General features: G+C 36.2%; 1 protein-coding gene across 3 annotated transcripts in view; it reads left to right on the top strand.

Moving 5' to 3' along the window:
- Window positions 1-15,373, top strand: part of LOC106171043 (bifunctional glutamate/proline--tRNA ligase) — a 30,420-nt gene that overhangs the window by 4,985 nt on the left and 10,062 nt on the right. For all 3 annotated transcript variants that reach the window (XM_087006566.1, XM_087006567.1, XM_087006568.1), the window contains exons 2-22: window positions 461-542; window positions 849-948; window positions 1,433-1,589; window positions 1,975-2,129; window positions 2,526-2,614; window positions 2,964-3,090; window positions 3,541-3,733; window positions 4,060-4,231; window positions 4,773-4,897; window positions 5,098-5,206; window positions 5,433-5,517; window positions 5,814-5,873; window positions 6,693-6,803; window positions 7,061-7,197; window positions 7,498-7,552; window positions 7,834-7,986; window positions 8,248-8,360; window positions 8,529-8,646; window positions 9,107-9,256; window positions 9,703-9,957; window positions 14,876-15,118. In XM_087006566.1, coding sequence (XP_086862692.1) covers window positions 461-542; window positions 849-948; window positions 1,433-1,589; window positions 1,975-2,129; window positions 2,526-2,614; window positions 2,964-3,090; window positions 3,541-3,733; window positions 4,060-4,231; window positions 4,773-4,897; window positions 5,098-5,206; window positions 5,433-5,517; window positions 5,814-5,873; window positions 6,693-6,803; window positions 7,061-7,197; window positions 7,498-7,552; window positions 7,834-7,986; window positions 8,248-8,360; window positions 8,529-8,646; window positions 9,107-9,256; window positions 9,703-9,957; window positions 14,876-15,118 — 2,789 coding nt within the window. The remainder of the gene's footprint in view (window positions 1-460; window positions 543-848; window positions 949-1,432; window positions 1,590-1,974; window positions 2,130-2,525; window positions 2,615-2,963; window positions 3,091-3,540; window positions 3,734-4,059; window positions 4,232-4,772; window positions 4,898-5,097; window positions 5,207-5,432; window positions 5,518-5,813; window positions 5,874-6,692; window positions 6,804-7,060; window positions 7,198-7,497; window positions 7,553-7,833; window positions 7,987-8,247; window positions 8,361-8,528; window positions 8,647-9,106; window positions 9,257-9,702; window positions 9,958-14,875; window positions 15,119-15,373) is intronic.

Consider the following 15,373-nt stretch of genomic DNA (forward strand, 5'->3'; position numbering starts at 1 on the left):
TGCATTGCTATGTGCAGACAGTGTTACTGCAGTAGTATCTCAACATGGTCTACTGGGGCCACAGTGGGAGCCCTGTGCATTCCTTTTTTTATGGCTATAACTGGAAAACAATGTTGCTGTTCTGCTTCCAGCTCACATAGCATATTGTTTGTCCTAAAATGCCAGCCAAGTTCAAAACTAGGCATGTTCCCATTTGTTTTTTTCAATTTTGATAAAATTTCATTATGGCCTAATGGATAGAATAAATGTTGAAATAGTTTTTAAAAAAATAAAGTTGACAATTTTATAACAAAAGTGATTGTATGCTCGTGAACACGGTACTTTAACTTCAATATATCACAGTCGATGGTCATTGAAAATATTTCCTCTTTCACTTCTGTAAACAAACAAGCCAGTTGCTGTGTTAGTGCTCAGAGTCATAAATCCACAACATTAATAGAAAAAAATCTTATGTTTTCAGCTGCTCTCCTTAGTGCTGAACACCTGAAGGGCATTGTTGATGTTAAAGTGCAGTGGGAGAGCAATACCAGTCTGGAAGTCAAGTAAGTCAATGCTGCATGCATATGGCCATCGTAACTTCCATTTCTTAAGCTTAAGCAAGCAGAAGTATGATTTTATGGCCTTACTCTTGGCATTTAAACACTTGAAAACCAACACTCTGCAGAATTAGAAATGTGTAAAAGACTGTGAACTGAACAATTTGACACAACATATAATCATGGTACTTTAACTTTGCTGAATGGCATGTTGAAATTCCTATGACATTTTCTGCGTTATTGAATACTACAGTTCAAGCATTTATTGTTCTTGTATTCTTATTTTTCTCATACAATCCATTTCTTTTTCAGCTCCACCAGTTTCAGCACCAATGCCTCCATATGTCGTTACTTGTCCAGAGTGGCGTCTTCAGAAGGGCTGTATGGAACCAGTGCCCTGGAGAGAACAGAGGTGAGGGCGGAAACTGGAAATTTTCTATAATTTCTTACTGATTTATGAAAGAAAAAGTGAGTATATGATTTCTCTGGGTGTTGTGTAATCCTCGTTTTGCTAATTTTTACAGGCAGGCACATTGTGTCTGGATGTTGAGCCATTACCGACTATTAATTACCGTCAATTTACTGTCCTTGCTTTGACATCCACACATGCCTATGTACACATAGGGACCATTCCCACAGATATTTAGATTGATCTATCCCCCTGGGAAGTCTCACTCAATTGCTGTTAACTTAACCAGCTTAAATGTCTGTCATTCCTGCCGAATTAGCTTAGGGGTAAAGATAATTAGGCGTGGCAGACATTTAAGCAGGTTAAGTTGATAGCAACATAGTGAGACTCTCCAGGGAGTTAGACCGATACAGATGGATCGATCTAGGCATGGGAACCCAGTCATAGACAGAGAGAGAAAAGACTATCCAATATGTTATATTTCCAGGTTGATCACTGGCTGGAGTTTGGTAATGGCCGTTTGACCTGTGCCTCGGACTTCCCAGCTGCCTTGGAATACCTGGACCATGTCCTGGGTCCAGTGACTTACCTGGTGGGACATCGTGTCACCTTGGCAGACTTTGCTGTCTGGGGAGCTCTCAGAGGTGATTATGTAGCTCACCTGCCCCAGGGGGGTTAAGTTAAATAGCAGACATCATGGTGAACATTTTACATAAATAACAAAGTTAGATAGCAGTTCTGTATTTAATAGTAATGAGATTTTTTTCGACTATCAGCCGATTTTTCGAAACCTTGGGAGCCCAAAATATCATTTTTTTTAGATAGATGCAGAGGATCCCCTTCACCCCACATCATATTTCAGCCTTTTTCACAAAATCATTATTATTGAGTTAGATTTCATTTTAGTAGTGTAATGGGAAATGAAAATGATGTAACACTTCAGAAAATAAGTGAGTGTCTGATAGGTCTAGTAAGACAAGAATATTTGAAAGTTATGTTCACAATATTTATCAAATTATATCATTTTAGGAAGTAGTCAGTGGGCAAGCTTGATGCTGAGTGGAACGGCACCAGTCAATGTTCACCGTTACTATGACTACCTGGAACACCAGGAGAAGTTCCTAGCCGTGGACAAGATGGTGCCTCCTGTTAAACCAGCAGATGGAGCTGAAAGCAAGAAAGAGGTTTGATCCAGTTTTGTGTGATATTATTAACTGAATTACAGGTCCTCAAATGATACCCACAAGAGAATGAAAATGCAAATAAAACGTTTCAGAAAAAATTTTAATGAGATTGCAGTAGTGAGCATATTTGATTTTTGTCTAATTTTGTTACTGTACTTAGCTGTTATATATGCAGATTTGTAAACCCTGACTCAGACAATATATCTAGAAATTTTATATTGAAAGCATTGTTTTTTATCGTATCTTGAGACTTTGTAAATTTGCTGCCTGCAGCATGAGTAGCAGTGAAGTGATATTATCTAACATCTCTCATTGATTGCATACTGGTCATTTTCATAACTGAACTGAATGAGAATTTTAGTAGGAGTAATTATATAAAGCACCTGTATCTTTTAGGGCAAGTTTGAGGAAGGAGGCAAGTTTGTTGACTTGCCAGGAGCAAAGATGGGAGAAGTGGTGGTCAGATTTCCCCCTGAGGCTAGTGGGTAGGTACTATGTTAAATTTACTTTTTAGGATGTGAAAAATAATTTTGGTATGGGTTTTTACTACAATCATGTACAATTGTCCATGTAATGATCGAGATTTAAATGTAGCACTATCTCACAGAAGACAAAATATTTGAAAGTCTATAAATTAAAAGGTGTTTGTAAAGTCTTATTTAATTTTAAACTTTCCATTCCTCTTTCAAACTAGTATTCTTGCACTTAATTTGATAAGGCTGATAAAAAAAAAAGATTGGATTCCACATTCCCTTTTTGAGAAACATTTCTTTGCTTTGTTTGAACAGCTACTAATTTTGTTAAGTAATTCCCATGTTTTGTCAAATCCATTAGGTATCTCCATATTGGTCACGCTAAGGCAGCTCTGTTAAACCAGTACTACCAGCAGGCCTTCAATGGCACACTGATCATGAGGTTTGACGATACCAACCCTGCAAAAGAAAATGCTCACTTTGAAGAGGTATATATTATTACTGTTTTTTTTTTTTTTTTTTTTGTTTTTTTTGTTATTTAAATTTGAATTTACTCTTTTCTTTTTATTCCTTTATCAAATAATTTATCTATTACTTATTTGTGAAATATTTAGCTATGACATGTAAGGTAAACATGTTCATTTTAAATTATATTTGGCAGTAGAAAATATTATATAATGTCATAGGCTGTTTAGAGATCAGATTGGTAGATATTTTTCAGAATGCTAAATCATCATAAAAAAGATGACATGAAGGTTGCATGCACATAAACATTGTCACAAGCCAAGGTTAGCCTTAGTAAATTGGCCTTGAGGAAAGTATAGAAACAAACAATGTTACATTCTTCAAGGTTGTTCTTGGTGACACCAATTGTTTGCCTTATCTGACATCAATTATGATGTGAAGGCTGTGCATGAAAACATCTTCCTGTTTTCAAGGTGATTCTGGGTGATGTGGCTATGCTGGGAATCAAGTACGACAAGTTCAGCTACACCTCGGACTACTTTGACATGATGTTGACCCTGTGTGAGAAGATGATCAGGGAGGAGAAGGCCTACGTGGACGACACGGACCCTGACACCATGAAACTGGAGAGAGACCAGAAGGTGGAGTCCAAGAACAGGAGCAACAGTGAGTTGATTGTTACCTGCGAAAAATAAATTATTGCAAATGTTGCTAGTTTGTTTGTGGTCAAATGCTTTGTTTCGTGATAGAGGCCACAATTTTTGCTTCAATTTTTGAACCCTGATGATTTTCATAAGGATCAGATTTTGATTGGCATATTTTTCTTTCTTTCTTTCTTCATTCATTCATCCATTTATTTTAGCTAATTAGTCATCCACATATAATCCCAATTCAATTGACATTTTTTTTCCCACTCAAACAATTCAGATACAGGCAGTTCTATTTCTTATTGGTTGACACTTTTACAAAATGCCTTGTTCTCATGCTTACAGCTGTTGCCAAAAACCTAGAACTCTGGGAAGAGATGAAAAAGGGAAGTGACCTCGGGCGAAAGTGTGCTGTTCGTGCCAAGATTGACATGAATTCCAAGAACGGCTGTATGCGTGACCCTACCATCTACAGGTGTAAGCCAGAGCCGCATCTTAGGACTGGGAACAAATACAAGTAAGGACAGTCTGCAACACGTTACACGAGCCCTACACCAAATGCCAGTGAAATTGAAGCCAGGGCAGTGAAGTTTAGTGTGTTTGCCACTGTTTCTGCTTTTTTGTAAAGACACTTGGTTGACCTGAAGAACCAGTTGGTTAATTTTGGCATACATTGTATGGCCATTGGTGGTTTTTTGGTGATCTGATATATTCATGGGTGAAAGTTTTCAGGATTATGCCTGATTTCAGAATTTTCCAATCAGTCTCCATTTCGATCATTTTTTTTTCATTTGATCTAAATGTGATGAGAAATTGCAAGCTATGTTTTTAGGATTTTCAGTTTTTTCAACTTTCACCAATTTGTATATTGCCTGGGTTCACTCTAGTAATTGAAACATACATGTATTGTGCAATATAATTATCATTTTATTTTATTTTATTTTTTTATTGTAATTTTATTCATTTATTTATTATTATTATTTTTTTTGTCACAAACTTATTATTTTGTCATAATAACATCTAAACCCCAGCTTACAGTTTCCTTTGTTTTCTCCTAGTGTCTACCCGACCTATGACTTTGCCTGTCCTATAGTGGACTCCCTGGAGAATGTGACCCACGCCCTGAGGACCACTGAGTATCTGGACAGAGATGAGCAGTATTACTGGGTTCTGGATGCCCTGGGTAAGACACTTGGATTAAAAATCAGTTTTACTAAAAATCTGTAGACTGAAAAGCGGTCCTAGCTTTTAGCCCAAAATGTTGTTCTCATGCACATGGAAGTCACTTTTTCTGTAATAGTTGCATAACAGAACATAAGTAACATGGTCAATTTTATTTATTTATTTATTTTTCTTTTTCAATTCAAATTTTTTCTTCTGTAGGTATGAGAAAACCCTACATTTACTCGTACAGTCGTTTGAACCTTCAGAACACTGTTCTGTCCAAGAGAAAACTGACCTGGTTTGCCAATGAAGGTCTAGTTGAGGGCTGGTGAGTGTTGAGGACACCATCAACCTTGAAAATTATAATGTCAGTTAAACTTTTCTTGCTTATTACAATTGAGGTGCACTTGTAAAAATTTAGAGAATGCACTGAAAAACCAGTTTAATTACACTTTAACCTGGGCAGGTTTTTGGTACATTTCTGTGCACGTTTTTCAAATAACACAAATAATGATAACAGTTTGCCTGTCGTAATGGGTTGTTTTATGTACCAGGGATGATCCACGTTTCCCCACTGTACGTGGAATATTGAGAAGAGGAATGACAGTTGAAGGTCTCAAGCAATTTATCATTGCCCAGGTAATTAGACAAGATATACATTAGCAGCCAGCTGCATGCCCATTAATTTGTAGCTTGTTATAGCGTCTTTTACGTCATGCCATTTTACGTGGGAGTTCACATGTGTACGTCCTCATTGAAATTAAACTATTATCATTAAGCTTGCATAATTAAGTGCTTGATCTCTGCAAGTTATCATGTCTTCCCTGGTATTTCCTCAATATTGAGATATTTGCTTCCAAATTAACAAGTAATTCCCAATTTTATTTCTGCAGCATAAATTTCCCCATTTCTTACCATAATAATTTTTTTTTCAGGGCTCATCCAAGTCTGTGAACATGATGTCTTGGGACAAGATTTGGTCATATAACAAAAAGGTGCTCCACTTAACATGTTCCAAAGATATCTAGCAGCTGAAATACCTTTCTTTAATTATTTTACTCTTTCTGTTCACTAGTTTTCTGTTAGATTTGCAAAATTCAGTCACTGCTAACTTTATTATTGTTCTGATAGACAGCTGGTGTATTTAGGTCAGGATATTGTTAATCCACATGTTGATATTTATCAATATTTGGTATATACAATCAATCAATGTATTAATCACTATGTGGATATATAATTGATCCTGGCTGATTTTATGATACAAAATTTAACAATTAATTGATCTCCAGAAAATTTGATTCAGGGGCAATTTTCTACAATTGATTTAGAAGTTCATTTTAACTTTGAGACAATTTTTTTTTTTTTTTTTTTTTTTTTTTGCGGTTTTGACCCAAGATGAGTGGTAATCTACTTAAATGAGAACATAGTTTACCAGTTAAAATTTTCCGAAAATGGTTCTACAAAGGGTTTAAGATGTGTTACTATGGAATTTGGTGAAATATCTGAATATTTTTAGCCAAATCAACATTTTAATCTGAAAACTAAATCAGTAAAAAAAAGAACTTAAAAAAAAAATTGCAATTTGGCAAACTTGAATTTGTTTTATTAGCATTCTCTAGCTAGAGTGAGCCAAAAGAAGTTGCCCTGTGGTCCAAAGATGCTGCTCCCCTCAACTTGAAAATTGTCTCATTCTTGCATGACCTTATGCTGTTTTACAAACAAGAACATTTCAACTTAAATACAGATTTTTGTGTCTGTGCCTGTATGCTAGCACAATGAAATACTTATTTAAGTTCTCCTATCAATACCTCCAGGTCATAGATCCAGTGGTGCCTAGGCACACAGCTCTCCTGAAGTCTGAGATTGTCCCGGTGTCTGTGAAAGGAGCCACAGTGGGACACAAGGAGGTGGCCAGGCACCCCAAGGTACGAGACTAAGGCCACATTGTCCTGGGGTAGAGGTTTGGTTAGACCTCAACATGCTGTCTGTATATATGCCAGTCCTTATATATATAGACTGAGTTTGGTATACAATCATCTTATCGTCTGTATAGAGAGTGTGTGCATGCGTGTGTGTGTGTGTGTGTGTCTAATGAGTTGGATATATTCTTTAAGTATATGCAAATGGTTTATCCTAATAAATTTATATATGAAGATGCATAATGCTGTTTCCTTGATTACAGAATCCTGATGTTGGCACCAAGCAAGTTTGGTTCTCACCTACTGTGTTCATAGATGGCGCTGATGCTGAGCACTTGTCTGTGGGAGAAATGGCTACTTTCATTAACTGGGGCAACTTGGTCATTACCAAGATAAACAAGTGAGTGGTTCTGTCTAGGGGTTCTTATAATCTTGGATATGATTTGTATTCAGTTATTTTCATACTCCCAGTTTATGGTATGTTATTTGGTTATTGTCAAAGATATAATTAGAATTAAATGTTTTTAGGTGGATTCCTTTTGCTTTTGGATTAATGCTGTACAGAGTTTTATCACTTATCCTAAGTGTTATAGACATAAAGAGCAAAAAATTTTAAGTATATATTTATATATACACCCACTTTCAGAGATATGTTAAAGAATTTTGGATTAAATTTTGTTTAAAATTTTTTATTTAATAGGAATAATGATGGGAAAGTGGAATCTTTGGATGCTGAGCTGAAACTGGACAATACAGTAAATTAATTTCAACAGTAGCTTAATTATGTGTTACTGTAGGTAAAATGCAGTGCTATACATGAAGTAAGGTTTATTTTTATTAGTGAAAGTGTGGCATAGCTGGCATATATGGACTTTGTCCTATCATTGAAAGTTAGTGTTGGTAACCTGGTTTTATTCCTGTATTTAAAACATTTTAAAGTTTGTTTTAATAACTGCTTTTACAGAATAGTTGATACATATTTCAGCAGATGGGTATAAGAAATAGCAAGGAATATAATACAATTTTGTTGTTGTAGGATTTCAAGAAGACCCAGAAAGTGACCTGGCTGGCTGACACTGAGAAATCTCCCATGACTCCTACTCTCTGCATTTATTATGACAACATCATCAGCAAACCTGTGCTGGCCAAGGAAGATGACTTTAAAGACTACATTAATAGAAACTCTAGGGTAAATTTATTTTACTTATTCATTTAATCTCAGATAAATTTAAAGTTTCACTTAATTTAGCATAGTAATGTTATGTCTTTTAAGTAAATGGCAAATGGCTCTTTAAAGTTAATCTTCTCTTCTCTTGGTTATAATTTCGATTCATTGTTTTCAAGAGGTTGGTGAAAAATAATAAATTTGCTCATTTTGAATGTATTTTAATGACATTCTTTCTTTATATCCATGTACACAAATTGTGATTTATACATTTTTAATAACTAGACTGAGTCCGTGATGGTTGGAGACCCAGAGTTGATGTCTCTGAAGAAAGGGGACATGATTCAGATCCAGAGAAGGGGTTATTTTGTATGTGACTCACCATATGAACCCCCAAGGTAAATCATCATGGTCAACTTTTTATTTCAAAAATTTTAATTAAAAGCCTTTTAATGATACACAGTGATAAAACGCAGGTTCAATTTGGTTTTGTATGTTTTGTATCTTTTGATTGAAATATGTGTATATGCCAGTTTTACTGTCCAGTTCTGTTTTTACCCTCCCAGTCGCTACACCAGTCTAGCCAGTCCATGTGTCCTGATCAACATCCCAGATGGTCATGTCAAGGAGATGCCAAAAGCTGGCTCAAAACACAAGGAACCCAAAGACACTGGAGCCAAAGAGGTAAGCAGAGGCCAGTCTCGCAAAAGAATAGAAGAGGATAGTTGGTCTTAGTTTTAAGTAAATTGTAGTCTGTTTTGACACGGGGTGAATCTATAGCAGTCCACTTAAATTGAATTTTTTTTTATCTGATTAGGCACTGAATTAAAAACCAAAGCATTTAAGAAGTCCTCATTCTTGCGAGTAAATTTTACATTTCCATTTGCAAACATTCACTTGCCTCATTTGAAGCAGAGGGCTATTCCAGAAATGGCTCAAGTATGATATTAGTCTTAGCTAAGACTTAGCTAAACCCCAAAATTATTTTTTTGATACAAGGTCCAGGAGTCAGTTATTTTTTCTCAGGTAGAGGATAAGAATGGAAAAACAACTTATAACCACCCCCATTGTATCTAAATTTGTCAAAATGGGTCATTCACGTACCTCATTTTAAGCAAGACTATTTTTCTTTTAACCATTGTAGAAGGCCCAGAGTAAGAAAGGCAAAGCAGCAGAGAAATCACCTCAGGAGGAGCAGCCTCCTGCACTGACTGGAGATGCCGCAGACTTGGATAAAAAGATCACTGAACAAGGAAATAAAGTCCGGGAACTCAAGGGCCAGAAAGCTGCTAAGGTAATGAATTCTTGTGTGTAGGAGTTGCTTCTGCAGTGTAGAATTTAATCAGCTGTGTTTTACACTCAGTTTCTATGATAATTTCCTCTTTGCAGAAACAAAAACATTGGAATGTAGATTACTCAGATCTTAGCCGTTGTTTTTAGGGAACTATTTTGATAACTAAGAGCTACTTAGTTTTACTTCGAACAAATGTGAAGATGAGCCAAAGAAATAACCCTGGTTATTAGAAATTTTTAATAAAAAAATGAGGGCAAAGTACAACAAGTTGTAACACAGTTAAAATAGTGATGGCCAGGACTAAAAACAAGTTACTTCAGGAAAGATCAAGTATGTCTGCATGCGTGCAGTTTTCTCACCTAACAATTCATTTATATGATTGGGTTATCATTGAAACGAAATTAACTACAACTTGTATTTATTGTTGAAAAATCCTGTATTTTCAGGACGAGGTGGATGCTGCAGTGAAAACTCTCCTGGCTCTGAAGGCAGAATACAAAGCTGCCACAGGGAAGGACTGGAAGCCAGCCAGCGGTGGAGGGAATGCGGGGAAACAGAAAGCCAAGGGAGAAAGTAAGCCTAAGGAGGCACCTGCCACTACTGGTGCTTCGGCTGCTGGGGCAGACGCAGGAGAATTGAACGAGAAAATTGTTGCCCAGGGAAACAAGATAAGAGACCTGAAGAGCCAGAAAGCACCAAAGGTGAGATAGCAGAATGTCTTAAACTCAATTAAAATAGCTGTAATTCTGTTTTAATTACACATTTAAATGATCTGCAATTACTAAACTGGTGCAAATTGCAAAAGGGGGTACTTACCCTATGCGGTGTTTTGAATACATAATCATCAACTGGAGTGTGGCTGAAATATCTGAAAAAGACCAGCACCCAGGGGAGCTATAATAAAAGTGGTTCATACTGTTATCCTATACTTTGACTTGGGGTAGGTAGATAGATGTACAGTGACACTTGTTGTGGTCTGCCACATCCTAGCATAGTGTTTATCTTATAATGGTCGGCAAGTAGACTAGGTGCCTTACCTCAGGTGGTGTTACAATTTAATAACTTTCCAACCCAAGATCAAGAGTGTGACCACAAAAATTATAAGTTTTAAATAAAAGTATTCCATGAACTGCAATTATGTGTAATGTCACTGATAGATGTTCCTAAAACATCAATGTATTTAAAAAAATACTGAATTGATCCTAACTGTTGCATCACCTAAAAGCTATCTCATGACAGAAACAAACTCCGAGTAGTGTGGAGTAAATGAATACACTGGTGTCTAGTTGTAGTAATTTCAACTTGCAGATAGAGTGCTTCACCAAGGATACTAGGGGTGCTTTCAATGAATCTATTGTATAAATTCTTTTAACTTAGGCTTCGTTCACATGCAGTGTGTATTTTCTAAATTCTATTTTCTATTCGTGCTATCTTATGATCACGGTCTGTGCACTGAATATCCCGCCGCGTAATTACTGGCAGCGCGAACCAGTTACTTATAGTAACTTATAGTAACTTATAGTAACTGGCTCGCGCTGCCAGTAATTACGCGGCAGGATATTCAGTGCACAGACCGTGATCATAAGACATGCCGCAAATAGAAAATAGAATTTAGAAAATAGACATTGCATGTGAACGAAGCCTTACTCTGCAGGGCTATGAATGCAATCCAATTTAAAGATTAACATGCCTCCTCCTGGCATTGAGTAGAATACAGAGAAGCTGATGATTATGCAAATATGTTGAAAACAAAAGGAAGTGTGTTAATCTGATTGCATTCAGCAGTACCAATTTTTTGTCCTCAGCTCAAGATAATATTTCTTTTAGTGAAATATCTGGATATTTTTTGCGAAATGAGAAATTTGAAAGTGATAAATGAGACCTAAAAAAAATAAATAGTGGCGTTTAAATCTTTTCTGTAGATAAATTAGAAGTTATATCTCGTTTGATTCCATTTGCCTTTCTAAAGAGCTCTTCCTATGTCTTATATAAATATTTTATCAAAATGTATGAAATCAAAAAAAATTAAATAAGCATCTATTTTATTCATTTTCACAAAAAAAAAAAAAAATGTTTTATCTTATCTATTTGAGAAAAGGTTACATTGTAGACATCTGGTATCAAACTTTGAAAAATGAAGTGATGGATTTTAGTAGAAGAATATTTTTATAATGATTGATGATAACAATGTGTGGTATTTTGTAAATGTTAGAATCTCTATGATATAAACTTTCAAAGAAAATAATATTATTTGATAAACCCAAGAAGTGTGCCAAGGGGAGCCAGTAGTACACTTGGTCATCCACTCTGCCTTTCTACAGGTGTATGAACAACAGTGTTTAGACCACTGCTCATACCTGTGTAGTGAAAGGAGCTTTTGCATTGCTTTATTGAATTAGCCAGAAACTGGGTCACAGCAGTGCAATAAACTAGGTCACAACAGTGCAATATGGGATTCCTTTATGGTCAGCCACGTTGACACATGTACAGGGTCTGTGTGATGGAGGGATAGAGAGGGAGGGGGAACCTAGCTGGTTGTAACAGAAAGGGGTATGTGCTTTTACTTCTCTGTCTCAATCATGATTTGTACCAACTCGGGGTGCAGTTTAGTAGTCAGATGCTTCACGAGAATGACTTGAAGCAGTCCAATGAGAGTTGACCTATATATATTACAGGTGTCCCTAGGTGTGCAATGTATTCCCTTTGTCTGTAGCCTCATTATACAGTGCTAAGACACCAGACCTCATGAATATGATGATTGCTATGCGTGGGTAATTACTGGGCTCAAAATGCAAAAGCTCCAGTGTGTGCTATTTTAATTAACAATAGGAGAACACAGTAAAAACAATGGGAATTGATACTAAATAATGCATACACTATGTTATGAGTAGGCAACCCTAACATTGCATGTCCTACTATATATGCTATGCTTAATAATTCCCTATGAGCACTGTAGTTTAATTTGAGGTAATGTAGATGTGCTTATAAACTGTAGTAAATTCAGACAAATGTTAAAGGTATTTGCATAGCTGTGCCTATATTAGCAACGTGTATTTCCCAGCTTTGGTACATCTGAGTGGTTGAGATTTTGCTCTTTTGGCAGAGAAAAATTAGGTGAGAGATGTTATTAGACATGTACATGATAAAAGTTTTAAGAAGACATGGCTGCTTGGAACAAGAAATATGTTCTTTCTGTTATCAGTGAGGTCAGATTGTGTATTAAGCAATACGCACTATGTACATGTATGCTGCAATACACAGTATGTGTAAGGCAATACACAGAAGGTATATTGCAATACATGGTACTCATAAGGCAATACACAGTTTATATATAAAGTATATATATATATATATATAATTTGTGTAAAATAAAAGTGTAAAGATTATTCCCCAAATTTATATAATTCAACACGTTGGTACATTATCAAAGTCACCACAATTATTGATTTTTATGTACAGACACAGATGTGTCTGTACATATTGCCATCACCTGCGTCTGTCGTCGCCGTCGCCGTCGCCGATGCCGATGCCGGCGCCGTGCACTTTCCTTGTAAACACGATAAGTGGAGGGCAGTTTTACTTTTTGGCTTAATATTTACAGAGCTGATGAATATTCATAAAACGCAGGTCAAGTTCGAAAACCAGCATGATCGGGCCATTATTGTAGAAGTTATGCTGTTTTTTCACTTTTCAGCATATATGCAACCCTGTAAACACATTTTAAGGAAAACCGTTAGGCCTGTTGTCATGAAACTCACAGGAGTAATTAATCTTACTAAAACGCAGGTCAAGTTCGAAAATCGGCATGATCGGGCCAGAATTTTAGTAGTTATGCTGTTTTTTTCATTTTTCAGCATATATACAACACTGTAAACACAATATAAGAAAAACAGATAGGCCAATTGTCATTTAACTCACAGGAGTGGTCAATCTTACTAAAACACAGGTTGAGTTCGAAAATCAGCATAATCGGGCCATTATTTTAGAAGTTATGCTGTTTTTTCAAATTTCCTCAGATTCAACTGTTAGGCATGTTAACAGTCTCATTAATGAACTAATAAGATACGTAAAAGTGTTTGTTTGACATTTCCTGCATCTTTACAACATTGTTAGTTGATTATGTAAAAATGATGGTAAACTTGTTATCGTGTATTATGTAATAAAGTTTCCAAAATGGAAATAAACTCATATCATTGCAGTTTGTCAGATTCAATCATTCACTATGTTCAGAAACTCAGAATGGAGGAAATTGGACATTTAACACTGTTGTATTGATATTTTTCCCATCTCATCAATTTTCTTAGTTGATCATATAAAAATGGCAGTAAACTGTTAATTTTGTTTTATGTTAAAAAAAGTGTTAAAAATGGAAAAAAAACATTTCAGAACAGTGCTGTCTTGTTTACATTCTGGCATTTTCAAGTTGTGACTTGGAAGTTCCATGGGCCTGAAGACCTTTGCTAGTCACATTTTCTGAATATCCATGATACTAATATTTTATTATTAAAAATTGATGGTCATTATGCTGTTAAACATTATGTAATATTGCATCAAAATTTGAAAAAAAACTATTTTGGGCACTGCTCCCATGATGACCATTTAAGAAAAACCATGTCACTTACTGTTCTCAAACAGTACAGTAAATATGTACAGATGTGTCTGTACATATTGCCATCACCTGCGTCTGTCGTTGCCGTCGCCGGTGCCGACACCGTGCACTTTCATTGTAAACATGATAAGTGGAAGGCAGTTTTACTTTTTGGCTGTATATTTACAGAGCTGATGAATATTCATAAAACGCAGGTCAAGTTAAAAAATCAGCATGATCGGGCCATTATTGTAGAAGTTATGCTGTTTTTTCACTTTTCAGCATATATGCAACACTGTAAACACATTTTAAGGAAAACCGATAGGCCTGTTGTCATGAAAATCACAGGAGTAATTGATCTTACTATAACACAGGTCAAGTTCGAAAATCGGCATGTTCCACGGGCTTGAAGACCCATGCTAGTCACATTTTCTGAAAATCCATGATACGTGTATTTTATTATTAAAAATTAACGGTCATTTTGCTGTTAACCATTATGTAATATTGCATCAGAATAGAAGAAAACACAATTTTGGGTGCTGCTGCCAAGATGACCATTATGGGAAAACCATGTTACTTATGATTGTCAAACTTTCAAAAAAGAAATACAGGACTAAAATGCAGAGTAATTGATCTTACTAAAACGCAGGTCAAGTTCAAAAATCTGCATGATCGGGCCACTATTTTAGTAGTTATGCTTTTTTTTTCACTTTTCAGCATATATGCAACACTGTAAACACAATATAAGAAAAACAGATAGGCCAATTGTCATTAAACTCACAGGAGTGGTCATTCCTGCTAAATCGCAGGTTGAGTTCAAAAATCAGCATAATCGGGCCATTATTTTAAAGAAATGCCGTTTTTATGTACAGACACAGATGTAATTTTACCTGTTGAGCATAATTAAAATTTGATGTTGAATTTGCAGTTTAACAAAATGTACTTTTGCATCAGAATTGACAGTAGCCTTTTTTGTTATTTCCTGCTTTTTGTCTGTACATTTGACAGCTTTGCTGCCTTGTTCTCTTAAGGACCAAATTGACCCAGAAGTGAAAGTTCTGTTGGGGCTTAAAGAGCAGTTTAAGCAGTCCACGGGTCTTGACTGGAAACCAGGTCTCACAATACCACAACAGCAGCAGACGACACCAGTGATGGCGGACAATAAGGAGAACAGTGGGGCTGCCGCTGGGAGCCCAGAGACCCTGGCTCTGAAGGGGAAAATAGAGGCACAGGGAGAAAAAGTGAGGCAGCTCAAGACAGGTGGTGCACCCAAGGTGAGTGGTGTTGCATGGAATGATAATATAAGGTGGTTTCACTGACTTTAATATAGGCCTCTAGACATGAAAATTGTCGATCTTTTTTTATGTACAGACACAGATGTGTCTGTACATATTGCCATCACCTGCGTCTGTCGTCGCCGATGGCGATGGCGATGGCGATGCCGATGCCGATGCCGGCGCCGTGCACTTTCCTTGTAAACACGATAAGTGGAGGGCAGTTTTACTTTTTGGCTTTATATTTACAGAGCT

This window comes from Lingula anatina, chromosome 2, assembly GCF_051362555.1.
Source record: "Lingula anatina isolate TDL-2025a chromosome 2, LinAna3.0, whole genome shotgun sequence".
Lineage (NCBI taxonomy): Eukaryota > Metazoa > Brachiopoda > Lingulata > Lingulida > Lingulidae > Lingula > Lingula anatina.